The sequence below is a fragment of the Pleuronectes platessa genome, chromosome 10 (assembly GCF_947347685.1).
Source record: "Pleuronectes platessa chromosome 10, fPlePla1.1, whole genome shotgun sequence".
In the NCBI taxonomy this organism is placed as follows: Eukaryota; Metazoa; Chordata; class Actinopteri; order Pleuronectiformes; family Pleuronectidae; genus Pleuronectes; species Pleuronectes platessa.
The window spans coordinates 12,527,489-12,548,840 of NC_070635.1; the positions used below are offsets into that span (position 1 = coordinate 12,527,489).

At 44.4% G+C, this 21,352-nt stretch overlaps 1 protein-coding gene across 2 annotated transcripts in view; it reads right to left on the reverse strand.

The window, feature by feature from the left end:
- Nucleotides 1–21,352, reverse strand: part of aplp1 (amyloid beta (A4) precursor-like protein 1) — a 30,195-nt gene extending 8,843 nt beyond the window's left edge. For both annotated transcript variants that reach the window (XM_053432053.1, XM_053432054.1), the window contains exons 1-2: nt 21,119–21,352; nt 875–1,045 (exon numbers count right to left, since the gene is read on the reverse strand). In XM_053432053.1, coding sequence (XP_053288028.1) covers nt 875–1,045; nt 21,119–21,184 — 237 coding nt within the window. In that variant the 5' untranslated portion in view covers nt 21,185–21,352. The remainder of the gene's footprint in view (nt 1–874; nt 1,046–21,118) is intronic.

Sequence of the window (21,352 nt, forward strand, 5' to 3'; positions counted from 1 at the left end):
CCGAACTAGAAGAGCTGCTGCCGTAACAAATACGCAAAACTGTTGTTTCAAATTCTTGATATTTTAAATTTCTCTAACTAAATATCAGTGATAAACGCTGGTTTTCTGATAGTCGCCGAATAAGCTGAGGTGTTCCGGGTGAGAAGTCGGAATTGAAGCTTCACTATTCTCCCAATTATAAGTGAGTGTACGATCAAACCTATTTTGAAGCTGCTGTTTTAAGGTTTCAAAAAGTTACGCAGTGTTGCTTTAAAGTCGAGGCCAATAGTTTGAGGCACAAACTTATAATGAGGATGAATGGGGAGAGTGCCCATTGACTGAATGCATGAATCTAAAATGCTTTTGCCCCGAAATCCAGACACAATATATATATTTTTTTAATAATAACCATCACAGGCGCATTATGTGCCAGCTAATCTCATCACAGTCCACTAAGGCCCATGCTATGTGTACTTTGGCTTCCAGGTGGCGCTTGGTTGCCTCTACAGTTGCACTTGGAATGAATATTTACAAAGGGGGGGGGTTGTGGAGAGTATGTGTGCCTGTAATTACCTTACAGCAGAAGAGCATACATATCGGGTAACAAGAGGAGGATAAGTGGATGGTGGCAAAATTGAAATATTGCAATATTTCAACAGGCCCCTATCTCTCTACTATATATGGTTATATATATATAGAATTAATAGGGCAGGAGTTAGACAAACCAAATTAGAGAAAGATAATGTGAAATAATTTCTTCTTATCGATTTCTTGTTTCATCCTTTCATTCCTTTGCCATTAAGATTCTGATTTTGATAATGCTGCCGTTGAGATGTATTGATCCAGACTGATGGTCATTAGGGCTGACGCAGCCTTATTTATTTCGGGATCCTACCTTCTGACAGTAGGCCAGGATTTCGCTGGGGTCTTTGAAGCAGCCCTGTTGGCCCCAAGAATCCGGTTCCCACTGGCCAGTCTGTAGGTTCATGTGCAGGAGCTGACGGCCACAGAACATGGCAATCTGCGGCTGGGCGCCTGGCCCGTTGACCTCGGCCATGGCCAGAGCCTAGAGAGAGAGAGAGAGAGAGAGAGAGAGAGAGAGAGAGAGAGAGAGAGAGAGAGAGAGAGAGAGAGAGAGAGAGAGAGAGAGAGAGAGGTGAGGTGAAGAGACGTCGATACAAACACAGTTACAGATAATATTGTGTTTGAAGCTGATCCAGGGCGAGTACACCACGGATAATTCCTAAATGCACTCCAGCACTATCCAACATTAGGGCCGAGAGTGTAGGCCAGGGCGCAAGACTGAGAGTGAGTCAAGGATCGAAGATTGAGGAAGGAAGAGGAAGCTAATGCACAGGAGAACATGGTGCACACGGCGAGCTGTAAGAGAATATTGGTAGAGCTAAAAATCAGGAGAGAACCACAGGATACTACCAGTTGATATAACCCTGTAAGGTAATGAGGAATAGAGCTAATAAAAAAAACCTGACTTAAGAATAAATATTGTTCAAGGTGTACAGCAACAATATGCACGAGTATGTAAAAGATGTCTTCCTCCTGGTTCCCCTCCTCCATCGTCTTTCTAGGATGTTGTTATTGATCATTGGATATGCTGCCTCTGCCTGGGCCGGGGCCCGGGGGACCCCACACAGAGGAACAAACAACAGCCGGGGCTGGGAGTCAGGTGTTAATACAAGCTCATTGACCGACAGGCCACTTCACTACATTAACACACAGCACAGAGGGCCCGGGGAGGAATATAGGAGGGGAGGGGTTAGGCAGAGAGGGAAAAGCTCTATAAACGGCACAAACAAGGACTTCATCTACCTTCACAGACCGAAGACATGACGGCAGCGAGCCCCCGAGAATCACAGGAGGGCGAAAAAAGCATATCGTGTTCCACTAGAAGTCTGAGTCATCTCTGGTGTGAGAAAAGTGAGCTGTTTACCAAAGACAATCACACGGCAGGTCACACAGCTCCAGCACGAGATGTCACTTTTTCATGGCATCACTTGACAGTCACATTCATGAGGGAGAACACGTGATAATGTTTACATGTCCAACCCTGAACCTCTTCAATAAGGCATCCCGCGCCCCGGAGCCCATGTGTATCGCATCTCCTTTCATGTGCGCTGACAGACAGAGAGATGGATCTACTGACGACAGACGAGATGAGCGACGCGGAGCCAATTAGAAGGAAATCGCCCAAAGGGAAGAAACTGTGGGGAAAAGAAATACGGTTCGAGTGCCGCCTGATCAAAGGGAAGCCCTTCTCTGGCCCGACCGGAGCGCCAGCGTTTGAAGTCCTGATTAAAATTCATACAGAATCAAATAAATATATGAAACCCCTTTGAGTAAATGTACAATAAATATAATGAGCTCAGAGCAGTCTGTGCATTATAATTAAGCTAAGAGGAGTTTGTGTTTCTGCATGTCTTTGCAGATTTCTTACAAATTACGTCTCGGCTTTTCCATTACTGCTGACCATTTCCAAAAGCAAAGCAGAATTTATGAATGGACTTTTTCCTACTTCATCAGCCACGGTATTTCTCCATGCATTACGTGCTGGTTGTAGATTAAACATTTTATTACTTTCTCTTCTTTAAACGTAATTCATCTTTTTAAATGCTCCAATTTGACCTTTTACACTTTCTTGTTGTGAATAGTTCTCATTGTTTGTCTTCTCAGGTTTTTAATGCTAAAGTCTGAAGCTTCAGCCGTCAGCACATTGTCATCTCCACTGTGATGGATTACTCTTCTCAAACAAGTTTCAAGTCCCTGCAAGTTAATGATCACCACATCATTCAATGAATGGAAAAAATGTGATACTGCAAAGATATAGAAAACCTAAAAAATCTAACATTACTGCAGTATAGCTTTAAAGAGTGGTTGGGTTGGGGATTTTTAAGTTCACAGTCAATTAATGTTTAAAGGTTCAGTGTGTAAGATTTAGGTGAAAGGGATCTATTGGCAGAAATTGAATACGAAATAATCCTAGTGATTTTTTAACTAATGTGTTTCATCTAAATAACACAAATTGTTGTTTTCTTCACCCTAGAATGAGCCATTTATATTTAAATACTTTAACAGTAGTCCAAAGTGGACAAACCTAATACCTTTTGAGTTTGTATTAAGACTAAAGGATACCACAGGTTCTCCTTCATGTTTTGAAGGGAAGGGTGAGGTAAAGGGGTATTTAGCTGCAAAATGCAACTTCACCACTAGATGTCACTAAATTCCACAGACCTTTAACCTTATCTCTTTTATTTATATCTTTACAGTATGAAATGTTGGATTCTCGTGGGATACAAACTGCGTGCGTTCGTTTCTGACAGTGCTGAATTGGAGCTTTGTATGGGTTAAGTGTATTGCTGGATAAGCACAGAGAAAAACACTGCTGAAGCTGCTGAACAAGCTGCTGAGCTAATGTCTAAATAGATATATCTCTTTGATATCTCAGGGAAGGTCAGTACCGCAAAGAAAGAGAGAGAAAAAAACTTCCGGATATTTGAGAAGATAACCTGGCAGCTCCCCCTGGTCCGGCTCTCTCATTCTGCCTCCTCTCCACTACTGCACTTGCAGAAAATCAATGCTGAGCGACTGCAACTGTATCACTGCGTTCCCCCCCCCAATCAATAGCAGTCCATCAGGAGCCTCAGGTTCTGACCTCCGGCACGGCAAGGCTGCACACCCAATCTCCAGCCTGATCTGGGACCAGATTAGATCTCCCTCTGGTGATAACCCATAATAAGAAATACCATTTCTAGATGCACACTTCTGTCAGCCGGTTCCTCCTTGGCAGCAGAAAACCTCCTGCTTGTTTGTGACCCAGTTTGGAGAATAATCACTGCTTCACCACACACTGGTTCCCAGTGCAGACAACCACAGCCACAGCATCACATAAACATCACCAAGGGGCTGACGTCACATAGTCACACTACATTATGTTTTTGTATTTTCACAGTAATAATAGGCACTGCCATTAGTTTAAGTTAGTCCCTTTTAATCTTGGTGAGATGTAGTTGCTGGATGGAAAAGCTCTATATGGTATTTTATTTTGAAAGGGCTTCATAAGGTTCATATCATGGACCGTTTTTGTTCTCTTAAAATAATCACTGACTTTTGTTGATGCAATTCCAAGGATTGTGGGAAGCATCAGGCAAGACTGAGCTTGAACATGAGCATGAGAGAAGTCTGATTTCATTCCAAAGCGTGTGGTTGTTTCCTGTTTGGAGATGGTGCATGGTTTTGTTTGCTTTGTTTATTTGATCAGGGTTAATTCACTAGTGTGAAATTTGAGGTATCCAGACATTTTAAAGTGCATCCCACTCAGTTCGATATCTATAATAGATACAATTATAGCCCCAGTTCACTTATAATTGACAGCAGTGTCCAAAATGAATCCCAGACAGAACAGAAATGCATTATTTACAGTATGTCTGTGCAAGGTCTGACAGGACTGTCAACAAAGAACAGAGTCTACCTACTGAGGACCATACGTTGGAAAAGGTCAGGAGACATGTTTTCTGTGCTGTGGGTCATTGGACCAAACACGTCCACAGCAAATCTTTTGTATCTGTTCAGAATAGTACATAACTGTGTCGCGATTCAGGGGCTGCATCCTTCAGTGGCTGAATTTGAAGACTGATTGTGTCCCTTACCAAAGGCTCCCTTCAAATGTAACTGACAGATGCATTTGTCCGTTCCCAAGCAATCAGAGATTTGACCCGTCTTGGTCAAATGTAACTATCTGCCTGTGTGTGGCCGAGCAGCAGTAAGGGCAGCGGCTCAAAATAGCTTACTGTGCAAGAGAAAGAGCCGGTGACGCAAATAGTACAATGCACCCTCTCATTTCAGTTTGGCCTTCGAGGCCTACTCAGTCAGACCGAGGTCTCCGAAAGGATTTGGGACACATCTAATAACTACTGATACTTTTTTAGTAATGCTAGCAGCACGGCTCTATGGAGTGGACAGAGCGTTTGCCATCAAGGCCCCAAGGCTCTGGAATGAGTTGCCTGAGGAAATAATAGTCTGAGACAGTGTTTTCTTTTAAGTCTCAACTAAAATTGTGTTTCTCTTTGGAAAACATATTCTTCATTTACAGGGAGTGCCAGGCTATTATTGTTATATATCTCTATTATGATAACTACCACTATTATTCATTTAAATACATGCATAATTCAATTATTACTGAGCAATATTTTAAAAACATGTTTTTACTTGTAAATATTCAAAGAGTGAAATATGCTTTTTCCCATAATGCTGTTGGGGTCTTCAGCCACGAGATTGGATACAGACAATAGTCCTAGGATAAGCTCTTTGCATTTAGAAATAGCTTTGGCTACAGTGAATGAAACGTATTCCTGTGTTTTCTTGAATTTGTTCAGGTTTTTTATTTACAAATTAAAGCTGCAATTTCAATTTCCTTGACCAAACTGCAACACGGTGTCTTAGTGTAACACACAATCTCCATTTTGAAACCAATTAGGCTTTGGAAAGTCGAGACTGTTGTGATGTGAGCATGGCCGAGTTCGTCTCCCTGAATGCTCCCTGTCTCCATCAGGAGCTGAGGCACACTGATCCATGTGGATCCACAGTAATGCTCCACAATCTGTCAACAACTGTGCTTCTTCTGTGCTGAAGGTCGGGCTGAGCAGAGCTGCCGCGCATGTCCCAGTGAGAAAATACTGAAACATCTCCGTAGAGTGGCGGGTGCAAACACCACATATCATGTCCTAGTGCTGATGAGGCTGAACAGGCAGACAGCCCAGAAGCCTGACAGCTCCCCACTGCAGAGAGCGCTGCATCATTAATAACGACCTGGCGATATAAAGCCTGAGACACGGAGGCATCGATCGGCTTCCTGCCTTTTCACCAGCTCCTTCGCGTCTGTTACCTCTCTTCGTGTTCTTCTTTCCTCAGCTCGGCTTTTCCTTTTCTCTCTCCACACCAGCTTACGATGCCTAACTTCACAGTCACGTGTGCTTCCACAGTCTCCATAGCAATGAGAAGCACAAGGAAACAAAGTGATCCCACGGAGACAAGAATTCAATGTGCACTGGACCAGAAGTACGGGAACAGCTGCTGCAGAAATAATAATACTTTCACGGATCTCCCTCTAGTATTGACAATTGTGCTTCAGTGTGGAGCCTCCGAAATAAGCGTCAACAATTGAGGTGGTCGTGCGACAGGAACACCGCTGCCATTCAGGGCTGGGTATGGGCCAGGCCAGTGCATTTACATGTTCCTCCAGCATCTTCCACCCTCCTCTAATTAAATTTTCAGCACCTGTTCCGCCCTTATGTTGCAGGATGACTTCATCCTCTGTAATGATGCAATCTCCAGGCCCTGGCAGGCAAGCCAGAGAGGCAGGGGCGGAAGGGAGGAGCCCACCCATCATTTGTCACCTTTTTACAAGTCGCTGCCAGACTGCACATTGGAGCAGAATGACATAAATGCATCAGAGGCCTTGAGTGGATGCAGAGTCCTTCAATAATGCTGTGCCGGGAGCACCATGTCAAGAGCCATATACAGCCACATTCATAAAGGATGCTACATATTTCAATGGTACGTGCACGCCAGATGACAAAATATTAGAAGATGGACCCGCTTGGTTCATCATTTCCCTGAGGAGCTTATCTCTGCTTAGCAACAGGGATCTGGGGTATCCCATAATAGATAATGTACCAATTACCAATTCAAAGAACTTATTATTTTTGTTTGTTTCTCCGAGTTCTCTTCGCTCTCTATTTTATGACGTTTTGACGTTATATAAATGTCATAAAACAGGACCTAGGTACTACAGGTGGACAGTCGTGATAGCAGGGAAGAGCAGGGAGGCAGGAACCAGGCGGGATCGAGAATTAATCACAGTGTTTACAATGTCAAACAAAAATTTCCCAATAGGATATGTTGGCAGTACAATTAAAACAACATTGCGTATCTGCAGTGAGCCTCTGGAAATTTACTGGAATTGCTCCTCGTAAGATGAACAGTGCAGCCTGCCCAGTTACCATTACTCATGTAGATAACACACCCACGTACGAATAGGCCTCATAGATCCATAACCCAAACATGCATGAAACACACACACAGGCACACACACACACAGGTCGTCCTGCGCACGTCTTTGTGTTTCTCCGCAGCACAGATGGCTGAATAGTGGGTGTCTTCCTGCTCTCTGGGCCCCTCCCTCGCCCTCCTTCTCTCCCTCCACCTCCTCTCAAGGCCGATGCACCTCGGCCGCCCCATCCTTGAAATCCCCCTCTCCTCTCCCTCCCCATCAGCTTTCACACAACGCCTGACACTCTGCTGCTCGGCCTACCTCCCCCCCCCCAGGCCAGTGCTAAATGGCCAAATAGATTTAGGAGCATTCATCACTGTAATCATGTTGCTTAATTATTCATGGGCTCCATCAGGCCTCTTCCTGGTGTGGCGTGTACTTATTAGAGAGTAGCAGCATTAGTCTGCCCGACTCTCCCGGTGCAGAGGGGACAAAGCAGGATAAAGCAGGTTAGCTATGTACACTGACACTCATTATTATACATCTCTAACTAATGGCTAATTGAAGCCATTCATTTTCTATTCAGGAGGAGGCTGATGGGCAGAGTGGAAAATATTGCGCCGTGTTTTGTGTATTGTTCTTTTGCTTCGCACGGTTTATCACAAAGTAAAGTTACCTACTGAAGACTCGACTGAATCTATCTCATATCAATTCTTTGTAACCAAACATTTTTGACTTTCAGGTTGCTGGGAATGCACAAAGATCATGGCCTCCTCTAAGTCAGCCTTCATCAGTCCAGATTACAGCGCTCCAGCCCCCCAGCTGGGCCCACTGGAAGCAGATGGCCCCATAATCACCAGGGTTCATCTCGTCCTCACACAGCAGCCAAAACCAGCTCCAAATATTTGATTTCATTTCAAGTATAGCTTAAAATAGAGGACATGTCAGATGGCGTCACCGCGAGAGACTCCATAGATCTGGGGATTGGCAGTGCTAACCATTTCACCATTATTGTTATTTTGGAGTGTGTTTACTCCGGGTTGCACTGGGGTCTGTTTATATATAAAATATAAAAAATCCTAACCAGCACTCGAGAGGCTGCTCCATGGGAACAGGACTTCATCTATCAAAGGTCACCGTCTCCTCATGGATTCACATGATACAGACTTCCCTGATGTATTATAGCACAATGGGATTAGAGTGTGAAGCACGGGGAGCACAGACTTTCCCATCTGGAGCTCATATGACTAGTATCATGTTCACACACATATCCTGCTTCTCTATTGCTCTTTATTTAATACACTCAATGCCTCACACACCTGAACTCTACTTCCACTGTGCAGGCAATACAGTAACATTTCCTTTGTTTTTTTTTTAAACATCCTGCCTTTCAGCAGCATCCGTGGTAAAAACCTGTCCAATACAATCAGACGAGCAAAACAGGAAACTCCCACAGATACACAACTGATTTCATGTGTGGTTTTCCCAGTTCAATGGAAAGGTGGTACTGAGCATTATTCGGAATGAGACGAGTGATTGTGATACTTGTGTTGCGTTGGGGAGGCTGAACCTATACTCATCACTGCCTCTCTGTTCCACCCACACTTCAACAAATGCCTCTTCTGAGTCATGCACCACGATGGCGCCACACGGTGCGTTTTTTCATCTCTCAAAAGCGTAGTTGGGCAATTTCACAAGCCTCTGTGTGCAGCCGCCTCCTGCAGATATGTGGGAGACAGACGACTGCGTAACACCCTTTCATAAATCCAATGAGAAAAACAAAGAGTCCAAAAAAACGTTAAAGGCCAGGCAGGAGTCGGTCTCTCCTCAACACAGCCAAATTAAACGATTTCACCTTCTGGTACAAGCGTTGATGAATTTCTGCTGTTACGTAACACCGCTGAACCTCCTTCACAGTTAAGCAACACTGCCTGGGAATGCCAGCATTTTAATGCCAGACACTGTGAGCCCGTAGATGTGATTTCAAGCTGAAGAGCCGCGCTACCTCAGGGGATTGGAGGAATCAACGGCTTAGCAGAGATTTGAGCACCGCAGGTCCATCTGAAACATCCTGATGTCAACACAATTGCCACCGAATCAGGGATTTTACGCAGGCAGGTTGAGATTGCCACAATGCAAACAAGCTCTCAAAATCTGTATTTATATGGTAAATACACTCAAGAGGCTTGAGTCACAGCCGCGACTCAGAGGGCCACACTTCTATTACCGAGTGCATTATGGGCATTGACACAAATGAAATGCAGGGATCAATTATTTTTCTAAAGGTTACTGTTGCCTTTTCTCCCACATAATTCTAAAGGCTTTTGCTCTGATATGTATAACAGAATACTTGAATGGTAAATACATCAAATTATCTGAGATCGCAACAAGAACAGGAAAGACTCTGAGCTGGATTTATGAGATTCACTCATTCATTTAAACCCTGGAACCAGATCCTGAATTTTGCAGGTCAATAGAGATCAAGAAACAACACGATTTTCAATTTCAGACCTCGGACATTAATAGAGATGATAACTCTATTAACCATTTGAGTGAGTGGCTATCAGACGAGTGTGTATTGTGTGCACAAGGAGAGACGACTGAAGGCCTTAATGCAACGACATAATGCCATTGAGCATGTTTTAAGTAGATTAAGCGAATCTCAAAGCTTTAATGAGGTCATGTTTAGGTTAAAAGATTCAAATAACTGATCCACTTAAAGACAGCCTGTCTTTCTATGGTCGCTCTGACAAACAGCAGATTACCGGCTTCTTCTTGCCTTCTTCTGATCTCACGCTCTGGGCCTTCGCTGCCTCTCGACTCCCTCACTCTGTCTTTGATGCTGTTGTGTTTGTTTCTATCTGGGTTTCCTTCTTTGGATCCGTTTGTCGTCTCTATCGCACAATTCAGATTATTCTCTTCCTGTCACTTCCTGTACTTTTGAGTTGAGCACATAGCTGGTACATGAGACTTCTTCCTATCTGTCCCCACTACATTCATTTGGAGGGTTTTTCTAAAGCGAACAGCCCTTGGATTCAAGAATATTATCAGAAACACATATACATGGATTTTAACAAATAAAACATGTTTATTCATATTATTTTTAGCAATCTATCAGTGTTTAGGGACATGGATGCATTCAATACATGTAACCAACTCTTTTGACACAACAATCTGGTGATCTCCTGTTCTGTCTCTGCTGCATCAGTATTCATTTTACTTTATACTATTGTAATTAATTGCTTCTTTCAAATTGCAGGTCTGATCTCATCTAAATAAATAAATTGGTGCAGAGCTGAATTTACTGTTTGTATACATTATAGTAGCAGAGCAATAAAACAAGTAGAGACTCTCAGCAGAGGCTGGTGACAAAGAAGGGGGGGGGGGAGGGGGGAGATGCAGAGCTAAAACATTCATATATCTCTTTCCTTCTGTCTCTTATTAATGCACATATACAATTCTGATAACACCCCATGCCCCTGGGAGCCTGTCTAGCAGATGCATCTTATGGAAATGAAGCTTTGAGGTTATGTTTGAGGCACAGTGTGTTAATATTATTATTATATAGAATTGCGGAGGTGGACGTGTAGGCAGAAGGCTCAAAGCAAGAACACCCTTTTGTTTGTGACAGAGACCCCAGATCCATTCCAGACACTGTACATTATATACAGCATTATATATAGAAGTAAATATATGACATTTCAACTCTATGTCACAGCATGTTGGTGCAAGGCTTTTATTCAGAGGCCTGTGGTGTCACCACAGTGGGAACAAACTGGTCTTTAACTCCTGGTGAGAGTTCACAGAGGACACCATCACTCATAAAGGAGTCCAGCGCTCTCACCCATCAGTTCATCGAGGGGATAACCTCTTCGTAGGTCTCTCAGTGAGAGTGTTGCCCCGCACAGCACAGTATCTGGCTGACTACCCACGGTAATGAGGTGCTCTGTTAATGAACGGCGGGATAAAGCGCTAATGCTGGCTCCACTGGGACCAGCTCACCACTGACTCAAAAGCAAAGAACAACATAAAACGAGGCTCTGCTGAAGGCGGAGCAGATGAGACAGCGTGCGACACAGCAGGTGGTGCTCTCCCTCCTTTGACGTCCATCAGCGTCCTCTCGCTCGTCCTCCTCATCTGCCTCTGTTGTTCCCATCAAACCCGTAAACACGCACACGTTGTCGTTTATTTTTTTTTTAGCCCTCTCCTCCTCGTTCTCCCTCTCAGCATCACTTGGCCACTAAGGGTGGTTGCCATGGTAACACCACCCACAGGAGCCGGCTACCTTCCCTGTTACCCTAGCAACTGGTTCCCTACAGAATTTTAAGCAAGTCTCTCTCTCTCTCTCTTTCGTTCTCACATGAAAGAGTGTGTTTGGTTCGACCCTGGGCAGGTCGCTGATCGCTGGCTTAATGGTTGGTTAGCTTCCCTTATCACTGCCTGTTGGTTGTTTGCACGCCACTTACATCTCTTATGCAGCACCGGGCCCGGCTGAGTCGGGCCAGTCGTGTCTGGTGCTCGCTCTGAAGAGAGGAAACCACTCTCTCTTTGGAGAGATCAAAAACGTGAATGTTTCGGCAGTAGTATCACACAAATATTTCTACTATCCTCATTTCTCATCGCCTATATAAAGACAAACAGTGTCAACAGCAATGCCCTGGTGTTATCTGAGCTTCAGGAGTATGTGGATAACTCCAAAGACAGAGATGTAGTTAGTCACATGATCAAATTTAAAAATAAATAAAATATTATTATAATTTGACTAAAATATTATGCATTTTGATAATTAACTGATAATTATAGACCAAATGCTAAGATTTGCAATTTTCCTGTATTTCACGAAACAGTTAATATTTTTGATGAGACTCTTTGTCAGAAGAATTTTCCATATTGAATTAGAAGGAAAATGTTTCTTAGTCACACTTAAATAGAATATAAAAGGATAGAATGACTCTTGCTGAATCTCAGTGTGATGATTCATTAGCTCACTTAATAATTCCTCACATGATTCCTCTGCTCCAGGGTCACGCTTCATGGTTTATACACAAATGATTAACTTGCCATTTAACTTAACTCGGTTTGAACAACAATTTTTTTCTATTCGCTTCAACTTTGCCAAAACCAAACATTACAAAAGTCGGGATATGTACAAATCATAATCCATTGACCGAGCTGTAACTGCTTCCATCTTGGGTTTTCCACTCATGCTAAACCTAAAGGCACAGTGATAAATATTTTTGGAATATTTTAACTTCTTTTTATCATTTTTCTAAACGCCCAAGTGTCTGTATTCACTTCATTCAACACAAGACCTAGAGACTGACGAGCGCAGTGTGATAAAGCCACTGATAAAAACATAATAATGCTAAGTGGGATCATGTCAGACTGGCATGTCCTGTCTTGCTTTCACTCTCTCAGTGTTATTTTATATCGGGCCACTCTGGTGAGATAATGCTTGATGTGCAGAATCACTCAGTAGATTAAATATTAGTGTTATCTCATTTCCGGAGGCCACAGAGTCTCCACAGACTTTTCCAAATGAAGGAAAATGGTTTAATCGTTGAGACAAAAAAAACAAAAACTCTAACCGCCATCCGGAAACCTCCATTTGTGCTTTGTCCTCTTCAAAGCCGCAGCTCCAGACTCATGTGAAGTATCCAATCTGGTGAGCTGAGCTGTTAACTGGCACAGCTTGGCCTTGGCGAGCACAATGACCCTGAGCCGAGAGGAGAATGAAACGGTGTTTGTCTGTCCCCATCGCCGGCTGAATGTTATTGTTGATGATTAACAGAAGCCCCGGCAGCACCTGAGTCTCTCTGTCGTCTGTGGCTCAGTGCAGCACCACACAGGCTCTTTATACACGAGTGACAGTCCGATCATTCCCGGCCAATAGCGGACAATTAGAAATAATTAAGCACTGGCTGATTTACAAAAAATGACACGTTTGCAGACATTTAAAGTTTAAGAGTTGGTAATCCTGGAAATGCTAACGAGAGCAGGCTACACTTTGAAAAACTGCAACTGAACCATGCCCCCGTCCCATCAGCCCTCTGGTCTAAGCTACGCCCACTAAACTAGATGAACGCACACTGCCTGACTGCTAGAAGCCGTCTTTTCGTGACTCGGTCCCCAACATCTGGCTATCGTCTCTGCTTCAGCACGGAGTTCGACAGATGAGATGAAAAGAGTTTCAGAAACAAATTCCCAACCCTACCTTTAGGTTAAAAATCTCTTTACAGACATGTTTCATTACCTGCGGACAGATACAGACCATCGGACGACCTGCTCTCTAAACATCAGCATCGACCATTGCAAACCTATATCGTTGAACCACTACTTTGTGGTAAGCATGCCATCTGTGGCCTCTGTATAAAAGTCAGCTGCAGGCATCTTTTTGGAGAATCTGTGCTGGGGTTGCTGAATACTGAACATCGAGTCAAATGCTGTGGGAACATTTTGTCTCATGGGACAGAGTGTTTGAGGCTCCCCCGCTGGAAAATTTCCCTCTTTTGGAATAAATTCCATCCTAGAACGCATTAACGCCGGCAAATAAACATCTGCGGGGAAAGATTTGGTTACGAAACTCATTGATGCCCAAAGCTGCTGATGTCAAAGAGAGGCATGCACTGAATATCACCTCACCAAACCTAACACGAAACAAAACCCTCCCGTATCACTAATCAGGCCAGCAAGAATAATTGGCTCGACCCCCTATCCCCTATCTGAACTGGGCACCCGGTCAGGGATAAGGAAAGCCACCCTGATCAAAGAGCCCCCCCCCCCCCCTCCCCCGAACCAGTCCTTCCAGTTACTGCCATCAGCCAGACGTTACCAGATCCCACGAGGCCAGAAAAACATGACAAATCCTTCCTTCCCTCTAGAATTACGAAACTTAGCAATTTAAAATAGACACTGCACTTTAACCTGTTTTTGTCAGTTGCTGTTTTTAACAGTCTGTGCTTATGTGGCTATTTTGGAATTTGGTTTAGACGTGCATGCCATGTGTACTAAATGTACATCGTGTGTATTGTTGAGCCTTGTTAAAAGGAGACTTTTTGACACTTGGGACAAACAATAGAGTTTATCTATATATCTAAGGTCTGTGTGTCTGTTTGTCTGTCGATCCATACATGGAAAGTGATAGGGAGCATGTGAGCATGTTGATGGCTTTTCTAACACTAGACAGATGCAAAAGTGAAAGAATGCAATTATCTCAGGATGAAAAGAGGAGCTGTACATGTTGAAGACGCCGACTAAGATGTCAACTTGAGGCAGAGGCCGACGGGTTCTAAACAAATGTATGCAGCAAACTGTACATCATGTCCTGCCTCCTGTATACCCTACCAAGGCACCTCCACATATTCCTGTTGCTGTGAACGACTCTGACATGAACAATCTCCTGCTGCGTTCTTCATATGTGAAAGGGAAATTCCGGTAAATGTCTGGAAGGTTAGAAATAAAAGGAAACTTGATGACTGGTATTGAATCTGGCCGCTTTGAAAAATTGGAAGAGTGATGGTAGAAAACATGAGGGTCAAACATTGTGAGTGCACTAGTGCGGTGTGGTGATAACAGAGAGCTACACAGAGGCAGAGTCCGATCTCCTAAAACGTCAGGAATGAAGAAAAAGGCAAAGTACAGGACAAAATAAAAGGAAGGATGAGTTTGTATGATGAATTATTCAAGCACAATCAAAGTGTACACAGGGAAAGTGAAAGGATGTCACTGGCCACTGGGAGATGCTGAGACAGACCGAGGAGCAGCGTCTGGAAGAGAGGGCGGAGGAGGAGGAGGAGGAGGAGAGGGAGAGGGAGAGGGAGGGAGGGAGGGTGTGCCTTTGGGCTGTGGCAGGAGAACAGAGGAGGCAGGGGCAGAGACAGAGATGAATGGGGGGGGGGATCTGAAAGGACAGGCCTGGGGATTTTCTTTTGTGCTCTCCGGAGTGATGCTGGGGAGTGGACCTGGTGGCCAGAGGAGGGGTGGGGGCAAAAGAAAACCAGGTATGAAGACAGAGGGGCTGGCTTGGTGCGTTGAGAGGCTGCGTGACAAGTGCCAGAGCCCCGTCAACGAGCGAGAGTCCAGACCTTTCCATTCCCTTCAATAATTGATGCGGTCTCTGCGGCGCCATCTTTGCGAAGCAGCAAGTGTGCGGTGAGCGTGCCTCAGAGTTCCTCCGCGAGTGGAACTGTGAGACCTGATGCCGCGTTCCACTACAACTCAGAATGACGTCACACCCGAATTACCCGAGTTGATGGTGCTCCAGTTGCACGGGAACGATGCTAACGTTAGGCAGCTAGCCATTGTTAGCAAAAAGTAGCATGTCCACAGATTGTAATTGGGCAGCTCTATGTGTCCAACAGCTTTAATGACAGAAGTTCTAATAAACAGTCAAAACTACAGCTTCCGACTTGAGGGGGAGTTCCAGTCGCAGTTTCCCACTCGCGAGCTCTGAGGTTTAATGGAATGCCATATAATTATGACGGCTTTCTATCCATCAATGCCGCTGTGCCTTTGTCGAATTTAGATTAATGTTATATAGGTTCATTTTTTAATCCGTCTGCAGGAAATGTGTTTTGCAGCCAGTGGAGAAGAACTTTCTGCCAGACACTGCATCCACTTCCTTCTGTAACAGCTTCTAATGTTCTACTGTAGAATATTAATAACTGGCCTGATGAGTGTCTGTGCACCCTACGACTCCACAGTCTCTCAATCCAGGCAGCCAAGGCCGTTAAGGAAATTAGATTTCGCAGACCTCCTGCTTTTCGTACAACTCAGCGTTCCACTCTGGCCACAGGGATTTTCTTTCCTCTGTCCTGCCCCCACCACCACCACCACCACCACCCCATCTCATTTCCAGACCACCTGTGAATACATGCACCCGACAGAGACGGATCTCTCTGTTCCACCAGCCAGACCAGAGCAGCAGAAAAAGGGCCGGACCCCTCCATTATCATGCGCTCCACCCTGCAAACCCACACAACATTCTGCATGTACTACATCACTTACACTCTCTCTCTCTCTCTCTCCTCATTCGCCCTCTTCCGTTTTTCAAATCCTCCACTGCGCCTGGGAAACCTCTCTTTCTCTCCACCAGCCCTCAATCTCTTTCACTGCACTCTCTCTCTCCCTCTCTCTCTCTCTCTCTCTCTCTCTCTCTCTCTTTCCTCCTGGACACGCAGCACCAGTGTTATCGCCACACTGCAGATGTTTTTCCTCAGAAACACATCTCATCGGCAGGACTAAACATCTGCCATTAAAAAGAAATCCAACCCATTATGCTTAGTGCGGCAGTTTATGTGTCGACTGAAGACCTCGTGCTCCGGTGATATCTCTGTCCTGCACGACTCCAGAGAGGAGCCAGGGCTGGACGCGATCAAGATGGCCGTGCTAGCCACTCAATCCCTGTAGGTCAGTTTGTTCTCAAACTGGGAGGGAGGGATAGAGCCGATGTAGCGGGGGTGCATGAATGACCAGGGGACAAACATGGGAGTGAAACTAAGCTGAATAAATATGATTTATGTGGAGAGAATAAACAAATGTCCATCCTTTTTTTTCATGGCGAGTAAAGGTCTAAGTGACACTAGACAAAGGTTTGACAAGTGCAAACACACATATACTTGCACATCACTAAATGCCACAGTCCCATCTGGGCTTTAGCTTTGAAAGGAGTAGGTGCCAGCATATATGTTTGATCTGCACACACTCAAGACCAGAAATTACAACATGAATCTACATGCATGTTATATCTGACATTCACTGAGTGGATGATGAAAGGTAAAGCAATCTTTGCACAACCTAGACGCAGCCGTGCAGTCTGGGACGCTGAAGAAATTAACCAATCAAATGTAGTGCATCAGTTTTATGCATGACAGACTATAGAGATGACAGAAAGTGATGAGCCTCAAAAGCAAACATCTTTAAACTCTGTATTGGGAATAACTCTCTTACCAACTGAGACCCAACGTTCGAAAATATTGCAACAAGGCCAGAGGACGTGATTGAATCATCTCAATCAAGTGTTTGGCAGAGCTTTCCCCAAATCTACCGGGAGGACATGATGCTAATGTGCAATTAATGTCATTTTATTTTCCGCAGAGAAGCTGGATGAACCCTGCGTCTGGAGATAACACCAACACTCCTCATTTCCACCCAGAATCTCTAAACAACGAGCAGCCACGGTGAAAAATAAACCCCCTCCACCAGGCTCTGTTAGGATGTTGACGATTGCAACAACGCCCCAAAGGGTATATTACTGTCATTTGTTAGTTTATCACCTCCACGGCTCAATTGCCAAAGCACATTTACAGCACTCCTTTCCTTCGGTAGAGTGTAGCTCTCATTTCACAGTGACTCTGCAGGATTTAATCCAGGCCCTCTGTATGTGTGTGTGTGTGTGTGTGTGTGTGTGTGTGTGTGTGTGTGTGTGCGTGCGTGTGTGCGCTGTGGTTCAAAAACTTGGAAAAGAAGCCAGATGCAGAGAACAGGGATGAAAAACATGTGATACAATAAAATGGTATGTTTTATGCCCACTGGCACACAGATATAGTGGAGAACAGCAAGCACACGGGAATCCATTAGTGGAACCTGATTATCTCTTGGCTCTGAAATTAATTAAGTGAGTGTAGGGCAGTGTGTTTGTCTGTGTGTGTGTGTGTGTGTGTGTGTGTGTGTGTGTGTGTGTATCTGGTTGTCCGTATCTTTTCTCTTCTTCTTTTAAAAAAACAAACAAATCCATGTTTGTGACTGCACTGAAAGGCAGATGGGGGTGGGAGCTGCATGAATCTGTATGGCTGTATTCCAGCAGGCTTGAAACTGCTGTTAGTGGTGGTGGTGGTGGTTGTGATGGTGGTGATGGTGGTGTCGGGGAGAGTTTGACTATACAGCGACTTCATGACTTTTACTGTAATTGTCAGCCACAGTTAAATCTGCTTCCTATCCTCACACTCTTCCCTCCTCTGTTCTCTCCTTCTTTCCTCCCTTTGTGCTTCATGTTTTCTCAGACCTCGGGTGTTTCCTGCAGCCTGTAGATTCAGTGCAGACGCAGTAGGTTGGTTTTCTGCTGTTGTTCTGCAGCCTCTCTATAGAGGGTAGTGCTCTGGTTTCCACTGTCCATTGACCATTTATCATGATGAATACAGAGCTGATTGACTAAAGCTGAGCATATTACCTGTAGTCCCCCCTTTTTTAATCAAATAAAGCCACACACAAGTGCAATCACTGTATGATTGCTTTATTCAATCACATTTTCCTGCAGGAGGTTTTTCACTTTAACAAAAACTGACTCCCTGCACTTTGGCTTGTGGTTTTGCTGATGTGTGAGGAATCAAAACATCAATGGGTTCTTTGACGACAGATACTTCAGGATAATATGAATTAAAATTCAACCGACAGCATCATTTCTACAGTAGCAGCTGCTTCTTCAGAATCTCTGACTGTTAAACCCGTTGCAAACAGCAGGGCTAAAAAGGACTGCTAAGTTACAATATTACATTTATCTATTTTAGATATTTCTTCATATTGTGTCAATGTGGCGAGGGCATTCATTCGATTATTTCATTTCCTGAATTAGTCAAACTAGACCTTGGTTGTCTGGTCATTTTCTCCATTGATTTCCCCCGAAAAGTTATTTCAGGGCTATGGATAAAATCCTTTACATTGGTTTGTGTCATCTTCACATCATGGTTGTAGCTCATCACAGTATATATTGTGATATATGACAAATTGGAAAGAATGGAAAACCTTATCGGGTATGTTATACATTCGAAAATCATATATAAATCTAATAAAGCAGTTCCAGCAACAACCGGCAAACTACAGCCAAATATGTTTAGGGGATAGCTAACACAAATGTTATTTATACTTTTATACTTATATATATGAAATCTCTCAGTATATTGTTAAATCACCCTTATCCACCTCTTTATTATTATATATATATATATATATATATATATATATATATCAAACGTCCTTGCTATTTACAAAGATATTAAATCATATTATGGACTCTCTTTAAAAAAGGGAAAAAACTAATGCAAGCCACATAAATGCCAGTGAAACACTAAAGAATAAATTTAATTAAAGTTAATTCCTTCTGCTTCCGTTTAATGCCGGGCTACACTGTGGTTGTGTGTCAGTGGATGACCTTTTGTGTCAGGATGAGAACCGTACAGTGAGTCAATTACTGTAGCCGAAAGCTTTGAGTGCAGCTAAAGGGAAGTGCTATTAAAACTGGGATACCTGGGATGCCAGTGGTGGACTAGACGTGTGTGACAGCCTGGCAACAATCTGTCCGTCACAGCAAAATACGACACAAGATGATTCTGGATATGTATTTCAGCAAAAGAAAAAAGAATCCCTGTCTTCTCTAATCCGGAGCACTGTCTGAAAATTCAATTTACAACTGTGATTACGCACTGAGAAAATGAAATCACTGTGCCGACAATATTAAATATTACGCAATAAAAAAAGAGATCAAAATATATTTGCCCAATTCCCACATTTCAATTGAATGGATGTTGAGCAAATTAAAGGGAAGCTGACAGTTTCATTAGGACTAATACCACAGTGTAATCCAGCCATGCAGCCAACCCTCTCACGGGGTAATCTTCAGTGTAAACCTTCATGGGCAGGTCTCCTTGTAGGAAGCTAAAGCCTGTTTCTCAGCATAGCAGTAATCCCACTAAGGCTCTTAGAGAAGTGAAATAATTTCAGAATGAAAGGAGAGGCTTTATGACGGGTACACACTCACGGTGGAAGATGGCTAATAAATAAACATCTCACAAATCCTCTTATGGGAACTTTTTTGGGGGGGGGGGGGCGTCTGAGAAACCAGCAGGGGAGATGGTGGCACGCTTCATCTCAGACATCAGGAGCAGCTTTGTTCCCCCCTCCGTTCCTCCAGGTGGAAAAGTGCGTTTGACCTGAACCACAGCTCCAGCAGGGACATCATGACTCATCCTCCCACCTCCTCCTCCCCTTCTCCACATTCACACACACCTCCAACGCCACCCCGCTGCTACGCACAAGTGCACACATGCTCCAACCTGAATTTGTGCCACCGTTGTGTTGCAGCGGGAGGTAGCAGGGGTGACTGAGGAGAAACTGAGAAATAGAGGTTGAGTGTTTCAAGCTGTAGGCCTGGATGCTGTACAGGTCGTGCTAATGGACCTACAGCAGGGGGGGGAGGCAGGAGCAGCTGGTGGCCCACTGATCTGTCCCGTACCAGGGGCTTTCACAATCTCCTCTCAAGCTATTGATGGAGACAGATGCCAACAGGATGACCCCGTATCTGTCCTTAGTGCACCCTGTGTCACCCTCTGCACAATCTATGTCCAATGATACATCAAAGTCATCCCCTGCTGGTGGGAGCACAGACATTCTCAAGGCAACACGTATAGAATAATATGACAGATCACACAGCAGCCGTGCACCAGGGTGTCCATGTAAGATTTAGATTGGGCTTCTCTTTCTCTTTGCACGTTTCAAACCCGTCAGTGCTTCTCCATGAAAACCAAATGTGACACAGAGCATTGAATATGCATGACTCCATCCTGCTCGAGATCTGCACCACTCCACTAAAGAGGGACGGATGCAGAGCTGCAGGCTTCCTCCTTCTCGCAAGGCCAGATGGGATGAAGTGAGACAGGATTTGTTCTCCATCCCTCCACGGAGCCAAAAAAGGGTCTTTTAACACCGTGCGTCACGTCGGGTGCACAGGCCCCGGGCTGGAGCCAAACGTCACACCACACATGTACGCAGCCCCTTTATCTTTTAAATCCCATGACTCTGAACCTCCATTCATATGTTATATTGCACGATTTAGCATTTTCAAACCCCCCTCAGCCATCACTGCGTGTTAGTGGACGCTGTGAGTCAACGCTCTTGTTGACACAGGACGGTGCTGGAGGATGCATTTGCAAAATTAAACATGCCCCTGGATGAGGGTGCGTGTCAGCAATATGGAGACAGGAGAGCAGCTGTGTGCGTGGCATGTCGACGTGATTACAAATATGTATCAGTGTGCGTGGGTGCACGATTTTACCCGAAAAGACACATTGACAATCCAGAGAAAGATGCAGAAAGGAAAAAGAAATGCGCCATCGTTACATGTGATTCAGCTCGCTTCTCTCTTACCTCGACGCTCGTCCACACGCAATAGGACAATACAGCCATCAGCATGGGTAATGCGGTATGTCCCATTTTTCCTCTCCTTCTTTTGTCTCTTTTTTTTATGACGAACTTGCTCTTATGGAACAACTGACTCCAACATACGCGGCCGGGTCACATCAGCTGCGGCGGTGGACGGTGCGCTCCGCGGCCTCTTCCCTGCCTCTATCTCCTGCGTCCTGCTCGCTCTCGCCAGCTGGG